This window comes from Semicossyphus pulcher, unplaced genomic scaffold (genome assembly GCF_022749685.1).
Source record: "Semicossyphus pulcher isolate SPU_LCO1_2020_fin unplaced genomic scaffold, fSemPul1.0.p SCAF_7, whole genome shotgun sequence".
Classification (NCBI taxonomy): domain Eukaryota; kingdom Metazoa; phylum Chordata; class Actinopteri; order Labriformes; family Labridae; genus Semicossyphus; species Semicossyphus pulcher.
The window spans coordinates 28,944,480-28,962,732 of NW_027211748.1; the positions used below are offsets into that span (position 1 = coordinate 28,944,480).

The 18,253-nt window shown below is 40.3% G+C and overlaps 1 protein-coding gene and 1 pseudogene across 1 annotated transcript in view; both read left to right on the forward strand.

Moving 5' to 3' along the window:
• retreg1 (reticulophagy regulator 1) overlaps positions 1-5,977 on the forward strand; it is a 32,946-nt gene extending 26,969 nt beyond the window's left edge. Inside the window, exons 8-9 of the mRNA XM_069685579.1 lie at positions 475-598; positions 1,482-5,977. Coding sequence (XP_069541680.1) covers positions 475-598; positions 1,482-1,990 — 633 coding nt within the window. The 3' untranslated portion in view covers positions 1,991-5,977. The remainder of the gene's footprint in view (positions 1-474; positions 599-1,481) is intronic.
• Positions 5,978-7,930: 1,953 nt separating this feature from the next.
• On the forward strand, positions 7,931-17,649 carry LOC138611611 (GTPase IMAP family member 7-like; annotated as a pseudogene).
• Positions 17,650-18,253: the final 604 nt, after the last annotated feature.

The window sequence follows — 18,253 nt, forward strand, 5'->3', positions numbered from 1 at the left end:
AGTTAATTTTACACAGCTTCAGCAGGCTTTGGGAGCAGCTCAAACTGGTTGTGTCTGAGAGGACCATTATCAATTATAAAGCGGATAAAATTAGGTCTTTGAGGAGCGCTGGTTTAGCTCAGTTGGGAGAGCAGGTGCCTCATGTATAGAGCCAAAGTTCTCGTTGCATCTGCAGTGGGTTTGTCTCGACTCGCAGCCCTTAGGTGCACGTCCGCCCCACTCTCTCCTCCGCATATCTCCTGTCACTCTTCACTGTCCTATCTAATAAAGGCAAAAGGACAAAAACAACCTTCACTGAGAAGAAAATCAGGGCTTAAAAGAAGCAGCATGAACTCACCATTACTTGCACACCAGAAATGTATTTTTAATTTATCCCTCCATTCAATCAGGTAAACCAGTAACAAGTTAGATTATTTCTGTCTGGCTCCGTCTGCGCTCTGAAACCTGACGTCTCCTCATGTTTCTCCCCTGCAGCTGGACTCCACAGTGTGTAAGGAGATGTCTGTATCAGACACAGAGGTGTCTGATGTGACGTGGACAGACAACGGGACCTTCAACCTGTCAGAAGGACACACACCACAGACTGAGAACTCAGAGGGTACGTTCACCAGCTCCGCAACATCCTACAGATGGAGACAGAAGTGGTTACTCCTCTTACTGGTGGTCTGGGTTGCTTTTGTAGATGATACAGCGGCATCAGTTTAAAATTGAGCAAAAATAAACTGTATTGGTCAGAATATAAGACCGAATTTTCTCCTCGTCATACATCTGATAAAGTGGGATTGTCTTATATTCGGGGTGTTGACTTGTAAAGGCCAATATACGTTCACAACAGTAGATGAAGCAGCGAGTGAACCCCTCATGACTGAGGCCAGCAGTCACTCACAACTGCAGAGCCAGGAGGATGAGAGATGGGGAGGCACGGTGATCGTCCGGAACAGACAGCTCAAAAGTCGGTCAAGTTAACCAACAACTGAGGCGGAGTTATGATGCAGATTTTAGGATAAATGTTATCAGTGAAGCAGAGTCATTAACAACTGTCAAGAACCAAGAAATACAGTGTCACAGAGGGTAATGTCCGAAGACGGAGAACCCAAAAAGACAGTCTTAGCTAACTGATGCTAACAGAGAAAATTGTACCGTGGACCAAGCGGACTCTTCCAAGTGTGTGTGTTACTGAACAACAGAGCGAAGGTCTGCCCGTTACCAGAGCTGTCATCTAGCTGTTTCAGGACTGCTCTATAAATAGACCTCACTTAGAGGGTTAATGATTTATTGACATATTGAAAGGCATTTTAAAAAGGGGGGGGTCCTATCATCAGGGTCGTCTTATAATCGGACTAATACGGTACTTCATATCTTCTACGGGGACATTTTGTGTTTACTTCCTGTTAATGTCTTTGCCACTGCTCATTGAATACGTTGATGTTTACAGAACTAAAAGAGTTTATAGTGAATATATTTCTACCTCAAACTCACAGATCTCGACAGAGAAGAGGCTTTCACTGGTGGCCTTCCAGAATTCCCCTCACTTGACAACGGCGCAACGACCAATGGCGATGATGACGATGACCTCAGCCTCGGCCTTCCCTCGCCTCCACCTCCAATCAAATCCACACACACATCCCGTCCTCACAAAGACCAACCCGCCAACAAAGCCCTCGAGTTAGTCAACCAGATGGCAGGCGACGTCATCGCCGCTGCCGTCACAGCCGCCATCCAGGAGAGAATAGAAGCGGCGGTGGGCTTTACAGCGCTGAGCGACGCAGAGCGGTCAGGACTCCCAGAAACCACCAGGCTGCTGGAGCTGGCCGAGGAGTCGGACAGCGAGGTGGAGGACTTTGAGCTGCTTGACCAGTCGGAGCTGGAGCAACTGGAGGGGGAGCTAGGGCTGGGAGAGGAGAAGGCCCGGGCCAAAGAGGAGGCTCAGGACAAGAGCGACAAGCCGACATCTTCTGGATTCTTCTCCAAACTCCTGAGACGTCACTGATGAATCACACGTATGGTCAGCAGGGGAGGAGGACGGGTTACAGAGGACATGTGGAGGGGATATGGGGGAGTTCTGGTCACAGAGGACTGGCAGGGGTTGTGAGAAAACAATATTTCCATGGTTTTTTTTTTTCCTGTAGAGCTAACACCGACACTTCAAACTGATCAGATTGACTGACTTTAACCAGGATCACCATATCCGAATGCCGAGATCAGAACACACGATATCTGCCAGATAATAGCCTGACCCGACAGACGTGGGAAGAAACATGAGAATTTAGTGCCACTGACTGCTTGTTTTATCCTGTGTAGTGAGTTATAGTGAAAGCTGACTGATGTAGCTTCATGACATCCAGACTTAAAGATGACTCCATTATTCCTTCCAGTTTGGCAATACTGTGCCCTCATAAATGCCCCTGTCGTGAATAAAAGAGTCACAGAAAACATGGAGGCTATCTTTTCAAGAACGATAGGTAAGCTGACTGGTCAGGTGCAGAGTCTTAAGCCATTTTCACACATGCACTCCTGACAATTTCCAGAACATGTTAAGACAGTCTGCCCCTGGATTTTTCTAGAGTTGCCCTTTCACACATGTCCCTCACAGCAGGAGATTTTTAATTCAGACATCTTTGCTGTTGTCGTCTTTAAATGATCCTTCTTCATCAACCTCGGATGTTTTTAATCATCCTATTATGTGTCACTCTTCTGGTTTCGCAGTGGTCGTATGATATACACATCATCATCACCGCCCACTCGCTCACGGTGAATGCTCTTGACTGTTACCTGCTGTGTTCACACATCGGCTCACCCCGACTTCTTGCGGACATTTTATTCCAGTACACTAAAAGTTCTTGTTTTTCCACTGATCCGAGCAAACCCTTTAAAACAACAAAGTCACGCAATAAAATAAAAAACATCAGCATGTTCTGTGAGGAAGAATGATGTTCTAGTCAATGGAGTCTGGTGGCTTAAAAGAGAGATGTAACAGCTGCTACATGTTGAAATAAAGGATCTTACCCAAACATAAAGATCTACATCTGAAGGGATCATTTAAGTAATGTTTACAGACTCTTTTATTATTTACAACATGAGCTGGTCAGTGACAAAAATAAGAACTTTAGGAAAGATAATGTTGCAGCCATTACAGTCTCTCTCATGGCCGAGTAAAACACCGGAGCTTTTTGAAAACCTTTTAGTCATTTAGACCCCCTAAAATTATAAAAATTGGGCCCAGGTTTAAGATACCAGAATTCCCCTTTTAAAAACACTAAAGGGGAAGAATAATACATGTCTGTCATGGAGGTTGAGGAAGGCGGCAGGCTGTGATTGGTCAGAGTTTCAGCATTTAGTCTGAAACGTCGATTAAAGGTGTTGACGGTTTGGGGATTAAAGTCCTGCTATAGGTTCATCAATCGCTGTGGTTACGTTTATCTTTTCAGAGCAACTTTTATCAATACATTTCTCCTGAACCTCAAACTGGACCGGAAGCAAAGTAATCCAAACTATCTTCACATAAACTTCTGACTAAGACAAAAAGTGACTTAAAAGAAAAATTAAAGTCATAAAGTTTTTAAAAACATGTCTGAAAAAGATTTAAACATTAACAGCTTTTATTAGGTAGAGACAGTGCGTTGCTTTGTAAAGACAAGTGTAACTGCAGCGACTTAACATTGATGTGATTGATGTGACAAGTGAAAACACTTCCTGTCCTATATTATTTATTTAATGATACATTGTAGCCATAATGCTACAATGTAGACAGCTGCCAACACACCTCATACTAACATTGATTTTCGACGCTGCAACTACATAACCCAGAATCCCACAGACTTTAGACTGAATGGCAATCACAAGGCAATCATCTATACCACTGCTTGGATAGTTCACTATTTATCACTTTTTTATTTTTTAATTATGCCCTTTTTTAATTTTATATGTATTTTTTTTATGTTTTGACAACATGCCACAGGTCTCAAAATACTATGCATGGAAATCTCATTTTGAGACATTAAACTTTTAATCATTGAAACATTTTACTTTCATCACGTTCAGCTCATGGAGTGTAGAAGGGCAAGGAATAAGTGAGCCATCAGTCTGCTTTGGGAAAACTTCAGGCTTTGGAGCAATGACTGTATGTAAAGGTGGACGATGCGTCCATCGCTACTGGTGGGTGATGGTAATGGTGTCCCGCCTCTTTCGTTAACCAAAACACAAATTTAACTTACCAGGAAAAATGTCAAAGCTCCCGCGTATTGGCGTATTTAACAGCAGAACAGCTTCTTGTGTCGGTCTGAAGCAGATATTCCCGCTTCAAGTTCAATGACTGTAGTGTTAGTGTTAGTTACGTCTCCTCTCGCCGTTCCTCCTCTACTCTGCTACTCGGGAACAGAACTCTGCAGGAGTCGGATATGTCAACAGAGCTGTCAATCATGAGGCCACGCCCCCTTTTTATAGCATCAAATAACTAAATAAAACAAAACGTGTCAGAAAAATGAACACGTGGACATAAATCAGCATGATAAGAACTAACTATAACGACAGAAACCATGTTTGAGAAAAATGTATTTGACGTGTATTTTGATTTTACAGTTTGACTCATGTCCCATCTGTTAACATGGAGGAGGCGGGCTTTATGAGCTATACTGCAGCCAGTCAGCAGGGGGCGACAGAGAGGGTTTGGCTTCACTTTTAGGGAGCTGTCATGTCGGACATCTTTTTATATTTCAAATATTTTTTATTGAATTTTCACATATATAGAAATACAAAATACAAAACACATTAATAGTTGTAATAAAACATAGAAAATACCAGGGTTGGGCAGTAATATTCCTCATTGCCACAGATAATATAGTAATGTGTATAGTGAGTAAGACAAACAAGTCTCTGGTCTCCGCACCACACAGAGTCAGATTCTACTTTTTATGTCAAGGGCCAGATCAAAGCTCATCTCATGATTTAGTTACCAAAGTAGTTTAAAATAGGTTCCCTTGTCTCAAAAAATTTCCTCTTCGAGCTACTGATAGAGAAACGTAGCATCTTGAGTTTGAGACAGGACATTACATCCTGACGCCACTGGCCAAGCGTGGGCAGGGCAGCACCCTTCCATTTCAGCAGGATTGCACGTCTGGCCAAGAGCAAGGCGAAAGCAACCATGCGGTGTTCTGTAGAAGTCAGGTGGGGGTTATCTCCACCAGCAACACCAAACAGGGTGGGGCTAAGGCTTGACATCTTTTTATACAGTCTACGCCACATACCAATACGTACATACACCATGCCAGTATAAACATCTAGTAAATCTGGAGGAACTGGATTGACCTTAATCTTCTGAAAATATAACCAGTCAGTTTAGACTTGATAATGTAATGTAATAATTAAAGTCCCTAATCTGGTCTCGGCTGCTAGAATCAAGTGAACGCACTACAACCATTCGTCCTCTCATCGTGGGATGATCATAATTTGACCTAAAATAAATTTTGGTTTTAGTGCACTTAAAGTAAAATGTTATTGTTGGCATATGTCCATTTGCACCTTAAATATTATTTAACAATGCACCAGTGTAGGGCAGACTGCTGTGACAAGAAGAATAAGGAATAACTGGACGGGTTCTTCAACATGCCTTGTACACTTATAATCCTTTTTTATAATGAAGACACTGCAATGTAAAGTGTATCCTCTTGAATTAATCATGTAATGCCTTGTGTTAGCTTAACGCTTAAGATGATAATAGTAACATTTGTTCATCAGTGCCTCAGAGGACTTTGTAGTGACTGCAGTTCATTTCTAGCTCACCTGTTATATGTATATATATATACATATAACAGGTTCTGTCTTCACTGAATAAACATTTTTAAATATTTAATAAATTGTTTAAATTAATTCTTTTCATTGACCTTGTGGCTGTATCCACGACGTTGCCTACAAGTGAAAACCAAAATGCATAAACAAAATGTACTTTTATGTAATTAAACAAATGTCAATAAAATGTTGTAACACAGCTTGTAGCTTTGTTTATTTGAGCTTAGTGTTGTTTGTGAACGCAGCTTTTATGAACTTGCTCGCGTTGTGGGGACACAGTGATGTTGTTGGGACACAGTGACTTTGTGGGGACACAGTGATGTTGGGACACAGTGATGTTGTTGGGACACAGTGATGTTTTTGGGACACAGTGACGTTGTGGGACACAGTGACGTTGTGGGACACAGTGACGTTGTTGGGACACAGTGACGTTGTGGGACACAGTGACGTTGTTGGGACACAGTGACGTTGTGGGGACTTTTCTACATTTGGTTCTCACAGAATAAATAATAAAATTTTTCTTTTCTATTTTCTTGATTTGAGGCCAGGATTAAGGTAAAGCAGAGATAGAAATTAATTTGTTGGGAATAGATTTAATGCCCTTTTTATGATAGCAACATGTTTTTGGGTGTTTTATCTCTAACATGAACTCAATTTCACACTAAGAACTGGTTCAAAAATAACCCAACATGCCTGGGTCACTAATGAACAGAACACGCTGGGTTATGTTTTGTAACCCAGAATTCTGAGTTGTTCATATGACCCAACCAAGGGGTCTATGCTGGGTTGAATATAACCCATGTGCTGGGTTATTTTCCGTCTCATTGCCTAGTTCCTTTTATATTAATAATCATATACATGTATTATTACATGTCCTTCCCTCCTTGAAAATGGATCCCCTTTTTCCACTGTTAAAGGTTTTTTTCTGGAAGTTTTTGCTACTCTGAACTGAGAGATGCCTTTGTATGCTGTAAGTCCCTTCAGGCAAGTAAAGGGAACACTCAAAGTCATGGTGTCTTTAAGGATATGATAGGATATTAGACAAAAACTTCAGCTCATCTTGTTGTGTTTACTAAACTAAAATTCAATCAGTGCATACATTTTGCAGTGGCGGCCCTGAAACAGTGACAGGAGTCACGGCAACCAAATAAACAACAGCGGGACCAGTTTACTCCTCACAGTGTTCTAACGGTAAAAGAGGGTCCGACATCGGACGCTCTCTGTCCGCACACAGTCATATGCAGTTCTGTTACGCAATCTAATCTACACAATCATATTGTGTATCTCCGTACGTCCCTACTGCAATTGCATTGATTGTCGCTGTTTATAAAGCTTATAAAAAGGTGCAGATGTCATTTGGTAACAATCAATCGATCGTTTTGATCGCAACGCCTTAATAACGTCCCTCGTGCTCAAGTGCTATTTTGAATTGCGAGAGAAAATATTTAACTTTTGTAACTTAATAAAAAAGACTGCTGATGAATGTGAATGAATGGGCTTTTATTTTATAAGTGAGAAATGCTCTAAATACTTACAGTGGGCTGGAAACAAATTGCATGATTAAAATGTGCTTTCATGTAATTAACTCAATAATGTCAATAAAATGTTGGAATGCAGTTTTAGTTTTGTTTATTTAAGAACAAAGGGAGACGTGACTGGGGTCTATTTGATCAACGGATCTGAAAAAACATTTTCAAAGCAGCTGTATGGCCTCTCTGTACACTCCAAAAAATTAATCATGGGATATATTTATTATTAAGTGTTTGTATCTATCTGATTTTATTTAAATCATCATATTTTCAAATTGTATTTATACAAATTCGTTACAATCAGCGTAAATCTGTTAATTGTGAAAACAATTAAATGTAATCAGTTAAAACGTATGAACATGATTTAAATATATTTAGCTGTGAAACAAGCAAGATTCAATTAGTTAAAATGTATGAGAATGGTTTACATAATAATAATGACGCAGGAGTTCTCTCCACAATGAGTTACTACACCAGTGGGGGCAGCAACGCACCCAACTGTGCCTACTCTGCCGGAAAGCAGCAGAAGAAGAGTTCTCTTCGCCAGCGTTTGCATTTATTTGTGTGCGTCTGACTCACTGCTGGAAGGAGCAGGTGTGCTGCGGGCGGAGTAGACAGACGTGCACTCTGGCAGCGATAGGGACGTCATCATTTCCCATCATGCCCGCCGCCTAGTGCTGACAGAGTAGTATGTTGGGGAGGTGTGTTGGGGGAGTGAAGGAAAGCAAAGTGATCAGATTAAAGTAGATTGTGAATTCAAACTTAATACAGTGAAGAAAAGAGTACAATTAGAGTGTGGAAGTCTACATGTGATGTGCTTCTCACAGAAATCTTTGACATATGCGAGGGCAACGCGTTTGTGTACTCAGAGCTCAATGACACAAACTGCTCCCATAAAACAGCCTTCGAACTAAACACATAAACACACCTAGTCTTTGTCGTGTTTTGTGGGTGTGGTTTGTTGAAACGTTAATATAAAAGCGATGTTGCACACAGACTTTACTTTCGGTTTTAACTTCTCAGTTGCAGCTGATCTGATATCTACGCACTCTATCTACACAACATGGAAGGCCTGTCTGCTAAACCTGGTGAGTCAGTTTCTTATTGTATTTATGATAATCATCATCTATTGGTGACACAGGGTGGGGTTTTCATCAACGGTACTCATTACTGCTGTGATATGTAAAACAAGGCCTCGTATATAAACTTTTATGAAACTTCTTTACAACTGTGCTCAGGTTCACTTCCTTATTTTTAGTCTGTTTTCAGTGTTTTGCAATCGTCATCAATTTATTTCCCTGTAATTATATTCCTTCATTTTTATTGTGTGTGTGTTTCCATGAGTCCTTCATAAAAGATCTAAATAAACAGATACTCAATAAAGACTGCAGACAGTGATAAGAATAAGAGAGTAGTGGAGCATAAAAGAAACAAACATATATTTTAAACACAAAGTTTTACACCACACCTGTGTGGGAATGATGTCTCTCAGTTATGAATCAAGATAATCTTTAAAACATTTCTGTAAAACCAGTTTAACCAGTTTCAAAGTAGTTTGCATGCATGCTGTGCCAAAACTGAATTTGTTCCTCAGAAAATGTTTCTTATATCTCAGAATAATATTGTAACTGCAAATCTGCAAAATGATTTCCAAAGCGTGCCAACAAAGTTAAGTTCCTTTAAGAAAAAAGGTTTTGGACTTAACTGTTAAAAATTCTCTTTTGTCATCACTGATTGTGTCATTTTCATTATATTTGATTGACAACTAAATCAATGCATAAATAATAATATTCTTGCTATAAACCGAATGCATCCTCTTGAATCGCAATCAACCATACTCACTTGGAGGCCTAGCTGTTGGTAGCTAATGAGTTAGCAAATACTGTTTGTTGTCTCACCATCAAATATTTCCTGATTTTTAATATCCAATCAAGACGATGAGAAATAAACACAATTTGTCAAATTAACTTTGTTCACATCCTGAGCTTAGTGTCAATGGAAAATGGCCGCCGTGTAAAGAATATTTTTGAGGGTAGAACAAAAGACGCTGTATCATTTCTAGAATATTATTCATGGGTGTGCCATATTTCCTACGATTACAGGGCGGTGTGTGTGCTCATGAGTCTTCAGGAATTAATTGAGCCAGAAGCTTAAAACATGGGCTGCTTCCCAAGTCTCTTAAATTGCATCCATGTTCCCTTCACTTGCGTCGTTCACTTGCGTCTTAGTCCCTCCCACCAGAGATGCATGGAGAGACGCGAGGAAACCAAGAGAGGAGAGAGGAAACGAGGGAATGTTTTTTAAGAGACATGAGACGTCCTTTCCGATGAAGCGTCACGTGCTGCGACGTCCGTTTGTGATGATCGCTTCATCTGATCACCGATGGATCAGCTGTCAGTCTGCTTTAACAGCTGTTTGTGTCTGCACACATGTGCTCTGTATTCATTCTAATAAAACACACAGTAACAGTGTTTCCTCTCTGTAACCTGTTACGTGTGTAACAAACACCTGCACATGAAGAACAGGCTGCAGTCTGTGTTCCTGCTGCAGAGCCATACGGACATTTCTTACCAGCACTATGTCTTTATATTATTCATCCATTATTTACATTTTGGATCACTGATCATCTGATCTGAATTAATTATTTAATAAGCCCAAATACTGTCTGTTCATGAACTATGAACATTATTTATTAGGCTCAAAGTTTCAGGATAAATAGAAATCAGTTCATGCTGATCAAACCGACCTGATGATCACTCTCACACGTAGTGTTACCTGCTGACAGAGAGACTCTCCTGCTCCCTCTGAATTCATTCATTCATCCATAATAAAAGTTATCAGGGGAATAACTGATCATGACGAGAGGTTTTTTTTAAATTAAATTTAATAGAAATGAATCTATTTTTGCTGCTTTTGATTTTTAGATGATTTTTACTCAGATGTTGACTCAGAAAACAAATCAAATCTGCAGTTAGTCACTGCATTTTATATATTTTACGACAAGTTATGATCAATATTTCGTTCTAAACGATCTCAGCTTGTCAGATACCAACTCATTATACCGACGTTGTTTATAGTCGGTTTCAAGGCGCCCTGTAAAGTCTGTTTTAAGGTCCGCTTCTTCCTCTCTGCGATATGAAACTCCGGTGATGTTGTGATGTTTCACATAAGTCCGATCTGCTGCTGCGTCCAATCACTGACTGATCTGTAATAAGGGGGCGTGTCGGCCAGTAAAAGACTTCCGTGGAGGCTGCTCTCGTGTATCCTCGCTTATCGCTCCTAGGAACTCCCTCCTCTCTCCTCGCTCCTTGCTCCTCGGAGCAGCGATAAGAGCTTTGAGACGGTCCTCAATATGGCGGCTCCGGAACTACTTCCGGTTCGGGCGAGGAGCGAGGAGCGAGGAGCTATCAAATAAGAGACTTGGGAAGCAGCCATAGTTTCAGACTTCAGACAGTCCTGGTTGTACTTTAAGTGTGATGTAGGCATTTTATATTGAATTTGTAACCTGTAGCGCATATATTATTAAAAAGGTTTTATTCTTTCATTATTTTCTTGAAATGCATTGAAACATCATTTAGTAACATTTTAGGACCTTTAAACTTTTTTCGGCCACTATAGTGACCGAAGTTTTTGCTTAAAGTAAAGGGAACACTCGAAGTCATGGTGACTTTAAGGTTTCAGACTTCAGACAGTCCTGGTTGTACTTTAAGTGTGACGTGGGCATTTTATATTGAATTTGTAACCTGACAGGGATTTTATCCAAAGCTTACTGAGGCCCCAACCCATTTTTACAGTTTACATTTTATTGAGTTCATAGAGCTTGACTTGTTCAATCTTATCTTTCAGCCCTGCAGTTTGAAACTCCAACAATCTACCACAACAATGAGGAGATGAGGATTGTGTTGGTGGGGAAGACTGGAGCTGGGAAGAGCGCCACAGGGAACACCATTCTGGGAAAAGAACAATTCAAATCAAAGTTCTCCCCTAAATCTGTGACTGAGTGCTGCGCCAAGGCTGATGGTGAGTGGGATGGACAGAAGGTTTCTGTCATTGACACACCGGGTCTGTTTGACACCAAGATTGACGAAGGAAAAACCTTTGAAAGTATTGTCCAGTGCATTTCTTATGCTTCTCCTGGATGTCTTCCTGGTCATTGTCAAACTGGACAGATACACAGAGGAAGAAAAGCAGACGGTGCAGAAGATTCAGAAAATCTTTGGAGAGCAAGCAGACAAATACAGCATGGTTCTCTTCACCCATGGTGACCTGCTCAAAGGACAACCTATTGAGGAGTTCTTGAGGGACAGCGAGGAACTGCAGCAGCTTGTGGCCAAATGTAACGGCCAGTACCACGTCTTCAATAATGAGCTGAAAGATGAGCTGAGGGATCAGGTGAGAGAGCTGCTCGACAAGATCAGAAATATAACAGAGAAGAACGGTGGAAGCCATTACACCGCTGAAATGTTCCAGAAGGCAGAGAGGGCGATCGAAGAGGAGAAACAGCGAATCCTGAAAGAGAAAGAAGAGGAAATGCGGAAAGAGCAGGAGGAACTGAGGATAAAAATACAGAGAAAATATGAGAAACTAATAAAAGAAGCAAAGCAGAATATGAAGAGGGAGCAACTGCTAAGAGTAGAACTTGAAAAAGAAAAAGAGAGGGCGGTAAAAGCACTGATATTACTGCAGGGAGAGAGGGCAAGAGAGGAAGCAGAGAAGAGCTCTTCATTGCTCACAATTTTAATGACAGCCCTTGGGGGACTGGGGTTGGCTGCTGCTGCTGTCATAAAACTTTTAAGATAAGACAAAAATATGCCTCACTGTGACTGACCTGATTCTTCATGTTCATCATAACCGCAGTGTTTAAAACTAATCGGCTGTTCCCAAAATGACTCTTGCCTTGAGACACACTTTGCTGTCAGCACAACTTCATTGAAAAAATCATTGACGTCCTGTGATTGTTTCACATTAAGTCTTGAACTGACGCACAAGTTCCTAATGGATAAATAGATTTATTTGAATTGAATTTGAAGAGTCCCTCAGTGTTCCACCTGTTTGTTTCTGTTAATATGAAAGAGCAGCAGTAAAAAAAAACGTTCAGTTATACATGCTGCATCTTTTTAAATAAAAATAAATAAAGTGTGTGTGTGTGTGTGTGTGTGTGTGTGTGTGTGTGTGTGTGAAGATCTTTGTATAGAAAGTTGAATTAAGAGAGTGTTTATGATTTTAAAACAGGCTTTAATTCTATCATAATCATAAGTGTTATGGCTTTAAAGTCATTAAATATGTTAATAAAATCAAATGTACTTTTATGTAATCAAGAATGATAATGACATACTAACACAGCTTTGATTTTTGTTTTATAAGTGAGAAATCCTTTAAATACTTATAGTGGGCTGGAAACAAACTGCATGATTAAAATGTGCTTTCATGTAATTAACTCAATAATGTCAATAAAATGTTGGAACGCAGATTGTAGTTTTGTTTATTTAAGAACAAAGGGAGACGTGACTGGGGTCTATTTGATCAACAGATCTGAAAAAACATTTTCAAAGCAGCTGTATGGCCTCTCTGTATAAACTCCAAATGTAGCTTCCTTTGTGTCATTGAATATTTTATTCCCTTCATCCAAATCCTATAGTTTAGTGTACAAAAGTGTAAAGTGTGTGTAGCATATATGATGGAAAAAATGAAAAATGCTAAATATTCTAACTGTATAATTGGACTAGTTATCAGAAAATGTAAATTAACCTACAGCCACTCCGTTCCGACCGTGGCTCAGCAGCAGTGAGCCATTTCCTGCTTCCCCCCCATATATCGCATTGATTGGCGGCAAGCGATCACATGACGTGACGTAACGCGAGGTAAACATTAAGGCAACAGGCTGCATTTTGCATCTGGGTTACATGTGACACTATCTTCCTTCCTCATCTCGGTCACAACAATGCCCCCTCACACCTTATTTGTTTGACAACAAGTAAGAAGATTACATGCAGTGCCACAACTTTTTATGCTTACACTTCTGAAGGTTTGGCTACAGTGATACAATTTCATTGCAGACGCTTTTGTCCAAAGTGTACATCTGAGAGTTAATACAACAAAGCAACGATCAAAAAAAGGGGGAACAAAGTCAGTAAGTGCCAGAGATATGGATTTGGGACTTGATGACTTGGAGTCGAGTCGACTCGAGTCATTGTTTTGATGACTTGCAACTTCACTTGACAAAAAATAAATGGCTTGAGACTCGACTTGGACTTGCAAGTTAATGACTTGAGGCATGATGACTTGGATGGCTTGAGTGTGTTCATAAGTTTGAATGTAAGCTGTTAAATATAAAATGATAAAGTTCAGTGTTGTCCAGTTTCTGTCTAACTATCAAGTCTGTACGCAGCGCAAACTGGGAATCATGATTGGACGACTCAAAAAGCTTCCCGGTATGTGATCGTCATGATTGCATGAATGGCTGTCTGTCAAACTCCTCGCTATGGCAACACGCAACATCAAAGCCTCCGAAGAGAAGCCTCATCAGTCGTACTCGTTACTACTCAACACGCTCTCAGAGCAGACCGTCATCATGGCTGCGTCTGTGCCAAGATAACACAGATACAATTCACTGTCATACTTTTTGAACACATTATATAAATTGGCCAATAATATCATTATTAGACGGGTTGCTAACACCTTGTCTTTTCTCTTTATAAAGACCGGATACTACAGGAAAGAGTGCTGGATCTTGGGTGGAAAAAAGTGACTTGACTCTGGACTTGACTTGCCTTAACTAAGGACTCGACTTGACTTGACTTGACAACATGCAGTGCACAGATCATCCTCGCCATCAACATCATCAGTAGCATCATTATCATTAAGTGCAGAGGTGTTCATAAAGAGCTGGGTCTTCAGCTTCTTCTTAAAGGTGAAAGGGGCTCTGCAGACTGAACAGAGTTTGGTAACTCGTTCCACCACCGTTGGACCACAAAGGAGAAGAGTCTAGTTAGCGACTTAGGGCCCTGTTGTTATGGAGTACCAGGCGCCTTTTATTAGCAGAGCGTAATGGGTGGGAGGGAGTGTAGACCTGGATGAGGCAGTCAGGTAGGCAGGAGCCATTTGTGTTGCTGTTTTGTAAGCAAGCAACAGGGTTTTGAATTTGATGCGAGCAGCAGCTGGGAGCCAGTGGAGGGATATGAACAGCTGAGTGAATGTCGTGTGCTGTTTTGGGTTGATTGAAGACTAGTCGCGCTGCTGCGTTCTGGATCATCTGCAGAGGTTTGAATGTGCATGCAGGGCAGCCTGCCAGTGAATTGCAGTGGTTAGAGTTACTATACTAAGATGTCGGTAAAAGACTCCCTCCAGTGGAAATTAATGTGAAAACAAATTTTCATATCCGTTCATCTTTGTAGAGACTTTTTCCTGTCAACTCCAGAGTATGAAGTCTGTGTGAAGTCGGCGTCGCCTCAGTTACCTGTCTTATGTTTTTATTGTGTTCAGTGTTGTGACAGCCAGCCGACACTGTGTGGGATGTGTGTGAAAGGCAATTCTGGAAAACTTCAGGGCCTGGATGTCCCAAAATTGTTTAGAAAATTTCAGGAGTTCATGTGTTACAGTGGCTATGAGATCTTATATCATATATCAAATGAACCAGTCCCATTAACTTCCAGGACAGTGCTACAGCAAAATGAGGGGTGTGATAGATGAAGCCAGGTAAAGCTGTTTATTTCCAAGTTTAGTTTCACTTTCACTTCCACCATTTCCTGGAAATCTCAACATTTCTTGTTAATGCAGATGGGATGGGCGAACAGGGTTTGCTGCTGCATTCATCCTCTGCGAGGAGGGAGGTGTGGCTGCAGACAGACGTTACTTCTTCAGCTCAGCACAAGACCAGCTCTTCTCTCCATAACCTAAGGATGGCCAGCAAAAATGGTGGGTCAATAAATCTTATTTATGTGTGTTTGCAGCTTATATCTTGTATCTACGTATACATTTATAGAGGGACAACAGAGCATTATTCAAAGTAATGCCCCAATCTTAACAGTTCGAAAGGTTAAAGTGCTTAAATAGATAATAGTATATAATAATAATAGTAATGATAGTATTTCTCAAATCCCCAGCATTTCCAGGAGCTTTGGAGATCAAACTCACTCCGTCTGCATCTTTTGAGAGCTTAGCCTTGTTAATATCGTATCTTATTGTATTGTATTGTATCGTATTGTATCTTATTGTATTGTATTGTATCGTATTGTATCTTATTGTATTGTATTGTATCGTATTGTATCTTACTGTATTGCATTGTATAGCATCATATCGTATCGTATTGTTTGTCTCGAATAGCATCGTTTCGTACCATATTGTGTTGTATTGTATCTTATGTTATTGTTATGTATTGTATCGTATTGTATGGTATTGTATTGTATCTTATTGGATCATATCGTATAGCATCGTATTGTACCATATTGTATCGCTTGTCTCGTATAGCATCGTATCGTATAGCATCTTATCGTACCATACTGTATTGTACCATATTGTATTGTATTGTATCGTATCACATTGTATCGTATCTTATTGTTTTGTATCTTATCATATCGTATCATATTGTATTTTATCTTATTGTGTTGTATCGTATCGTATTGTATCGTATCATATCGCATCGTATAGTATCTTATCGCACCATATTGTATTGTATTGTATGATATCGTATCTTACTGAATCGTATAACAGCGTATTGTATCGTATCTTATTGTTTTGCATCGTATCGTATCTTATTGTATTGTATCGTATCTAATCGCGTTGTATTGTATCGCATCGTATCCTATAGCATCATATCCTATAGCATCGTATCGTACCATATTGTTTTGTATCTTATTGTATTGTATCATATAGTATCGTATCGTATTTTATACTACTATCTAATGTATTGTATCATACCACATCATATCATACTGTATCATATAAAAATCATTAAGACAGTTTTACATTTTGAAGATTGAACAAGGCATTAATCTATATTTAGGTCACTTTCATGAGGCTTTTTGTTCTTCATTTATTCAGTAAGAATGGTAAATGGTAAATGGACTGTACTTAAATAGCGCTTTTCTAGTCTTTGCGACCACTTAAAGCTGCTTTTACACCACATGTCACATTCACCCATTCCGGCCACATTCATACACTGACGACAGAGGCTGCTACCTAAAGTGCCCAACTGTCAATCAGTTATCACATTCATACCTGCTAGCTGTGCCACCGGGAGCAATATGGGGTTCAGTGTCTTGCCCAAGGACACTGCGACATGTAGACTGAGGGAGCTGGGGATCTAACCTCTGACCTTCCGATTGAAAGATGTATGATTTTATGAATTCCTAGAGTGCTAAACATTTGTTTTTTTTCTGCCATCTCATCAGAACCGGTCAGATACAACAATGAGGAGATCAGGATTGTGTTGGTGGGGAAGACCGGAGCTGGGAAGAGCGCCACAGCAAACACCATTCTGGGAAAAGAAGAATTTAAATCAAAGTTCTCCCCTAAATCTGTGACTGAGTGCTGCGCCAAGGCTGATGGTGAGGTGGATGGACAGAAGGTTTCTGTCATCGACACACCGGGTCTGTTTGACACCAAGATTGACGAAGAGAAAAACTTTGAAAATATTGTCAAGTGCATTTATTATGCTTCTCCTGGACCTCATGTCTTCCTGGTCATTGTCAAACTGGACAGATACACAGAGGAAGAAAAGCAGACGGTGCAGAAGATTCAGAAAATCTTTGGAGAGCAAGCAGACAAATACAGCATGGTTCTCTTCACCCATGGTGACCTGCTCAAAGGAGAACCTATGGAGGAGTTCTTGAGGGACAGCGAGGAACTGCAGCAGCTTGTGGCCAAATGTAACGGCCAGTACCACGTCTTCAATAATGAGCTGAAAGATGAGCTGAGGGATCAGGTGAGAGAGCTGCTCGACAAGATCAGAAATATAACAGAGAAGAACGGTGGAAGCCATTACACCGCTGAAATGTTCCAGAAGGCAGAGAGGGCGATCGAAGAGGAGAAACAGCGAATCCTGAAAGAAAGAGACGAGGAAACCCTCAAAGAGAAGGAGAAAATGAGGAAGGAGGAAGAGGAAAAGTTTAAGCAACAAATTAGGGACGTGAAGGCTGATGTGGAGAGGGAGCAACAGCTCAGGGAAACTCATGAAAGAATATTGGAAGAGAAAATGAAAGAAATTCAGGAAATGAAGGAAAATCAGGCTAGACAGGAAGCTGAGAACAGTAAGTCAGGATTCAGAAAGTTTTGGGAGTCGCTTGAGACCCTGGAATGTTTCAGTGAATCTTGGGGGTTTTATCCTTTGTTTGATTGAGACTAACATCTCTACAATATAATATAGATGATATAAAAAATCTTCTACCAACCACCATCCAACTGTTCACCCTGATCTACAATAAATTATGTGAATGGCTTCCTGGATCCTGCGCTTACTTGTGCACCACATCAGATGTTCTATAAACTATTTTGTATAGGACTGCACTTTATTCTTTTCGTTGTCTGCTAATATGCTGATTGTTTTCTCCTTTGATTTAGCTTTTGGTTTGTAAAAAATCTGAAAATCATTAGAAGTGGTGTCATAATTTACCAGATAGCATATAAGTAAAAATATGGCAACTACAACAGATGGCTGATCTTATAAATAACTAGAACGCTAAATATTTGTAACTTTTTTCCCTACCATCCCATTAGAGCTGATCTAAAACTGTACTGATGAGCTAAAGATTATGGCTTTAGGCAAGACCAGAAACATATTACTCAGTGTATCATGGCATCCAGCAGAATCTCTGAGTTGAGGTTTGAGGTCATTTATCAACTGTAAGTAACACAGGGTTGCGTCGTGGGTCCCTTTTATTTTTCCTTTTATATGACTTTGACTAGCTTGTTTTGAATTTTTTTTTTTTACATATAATTATGAA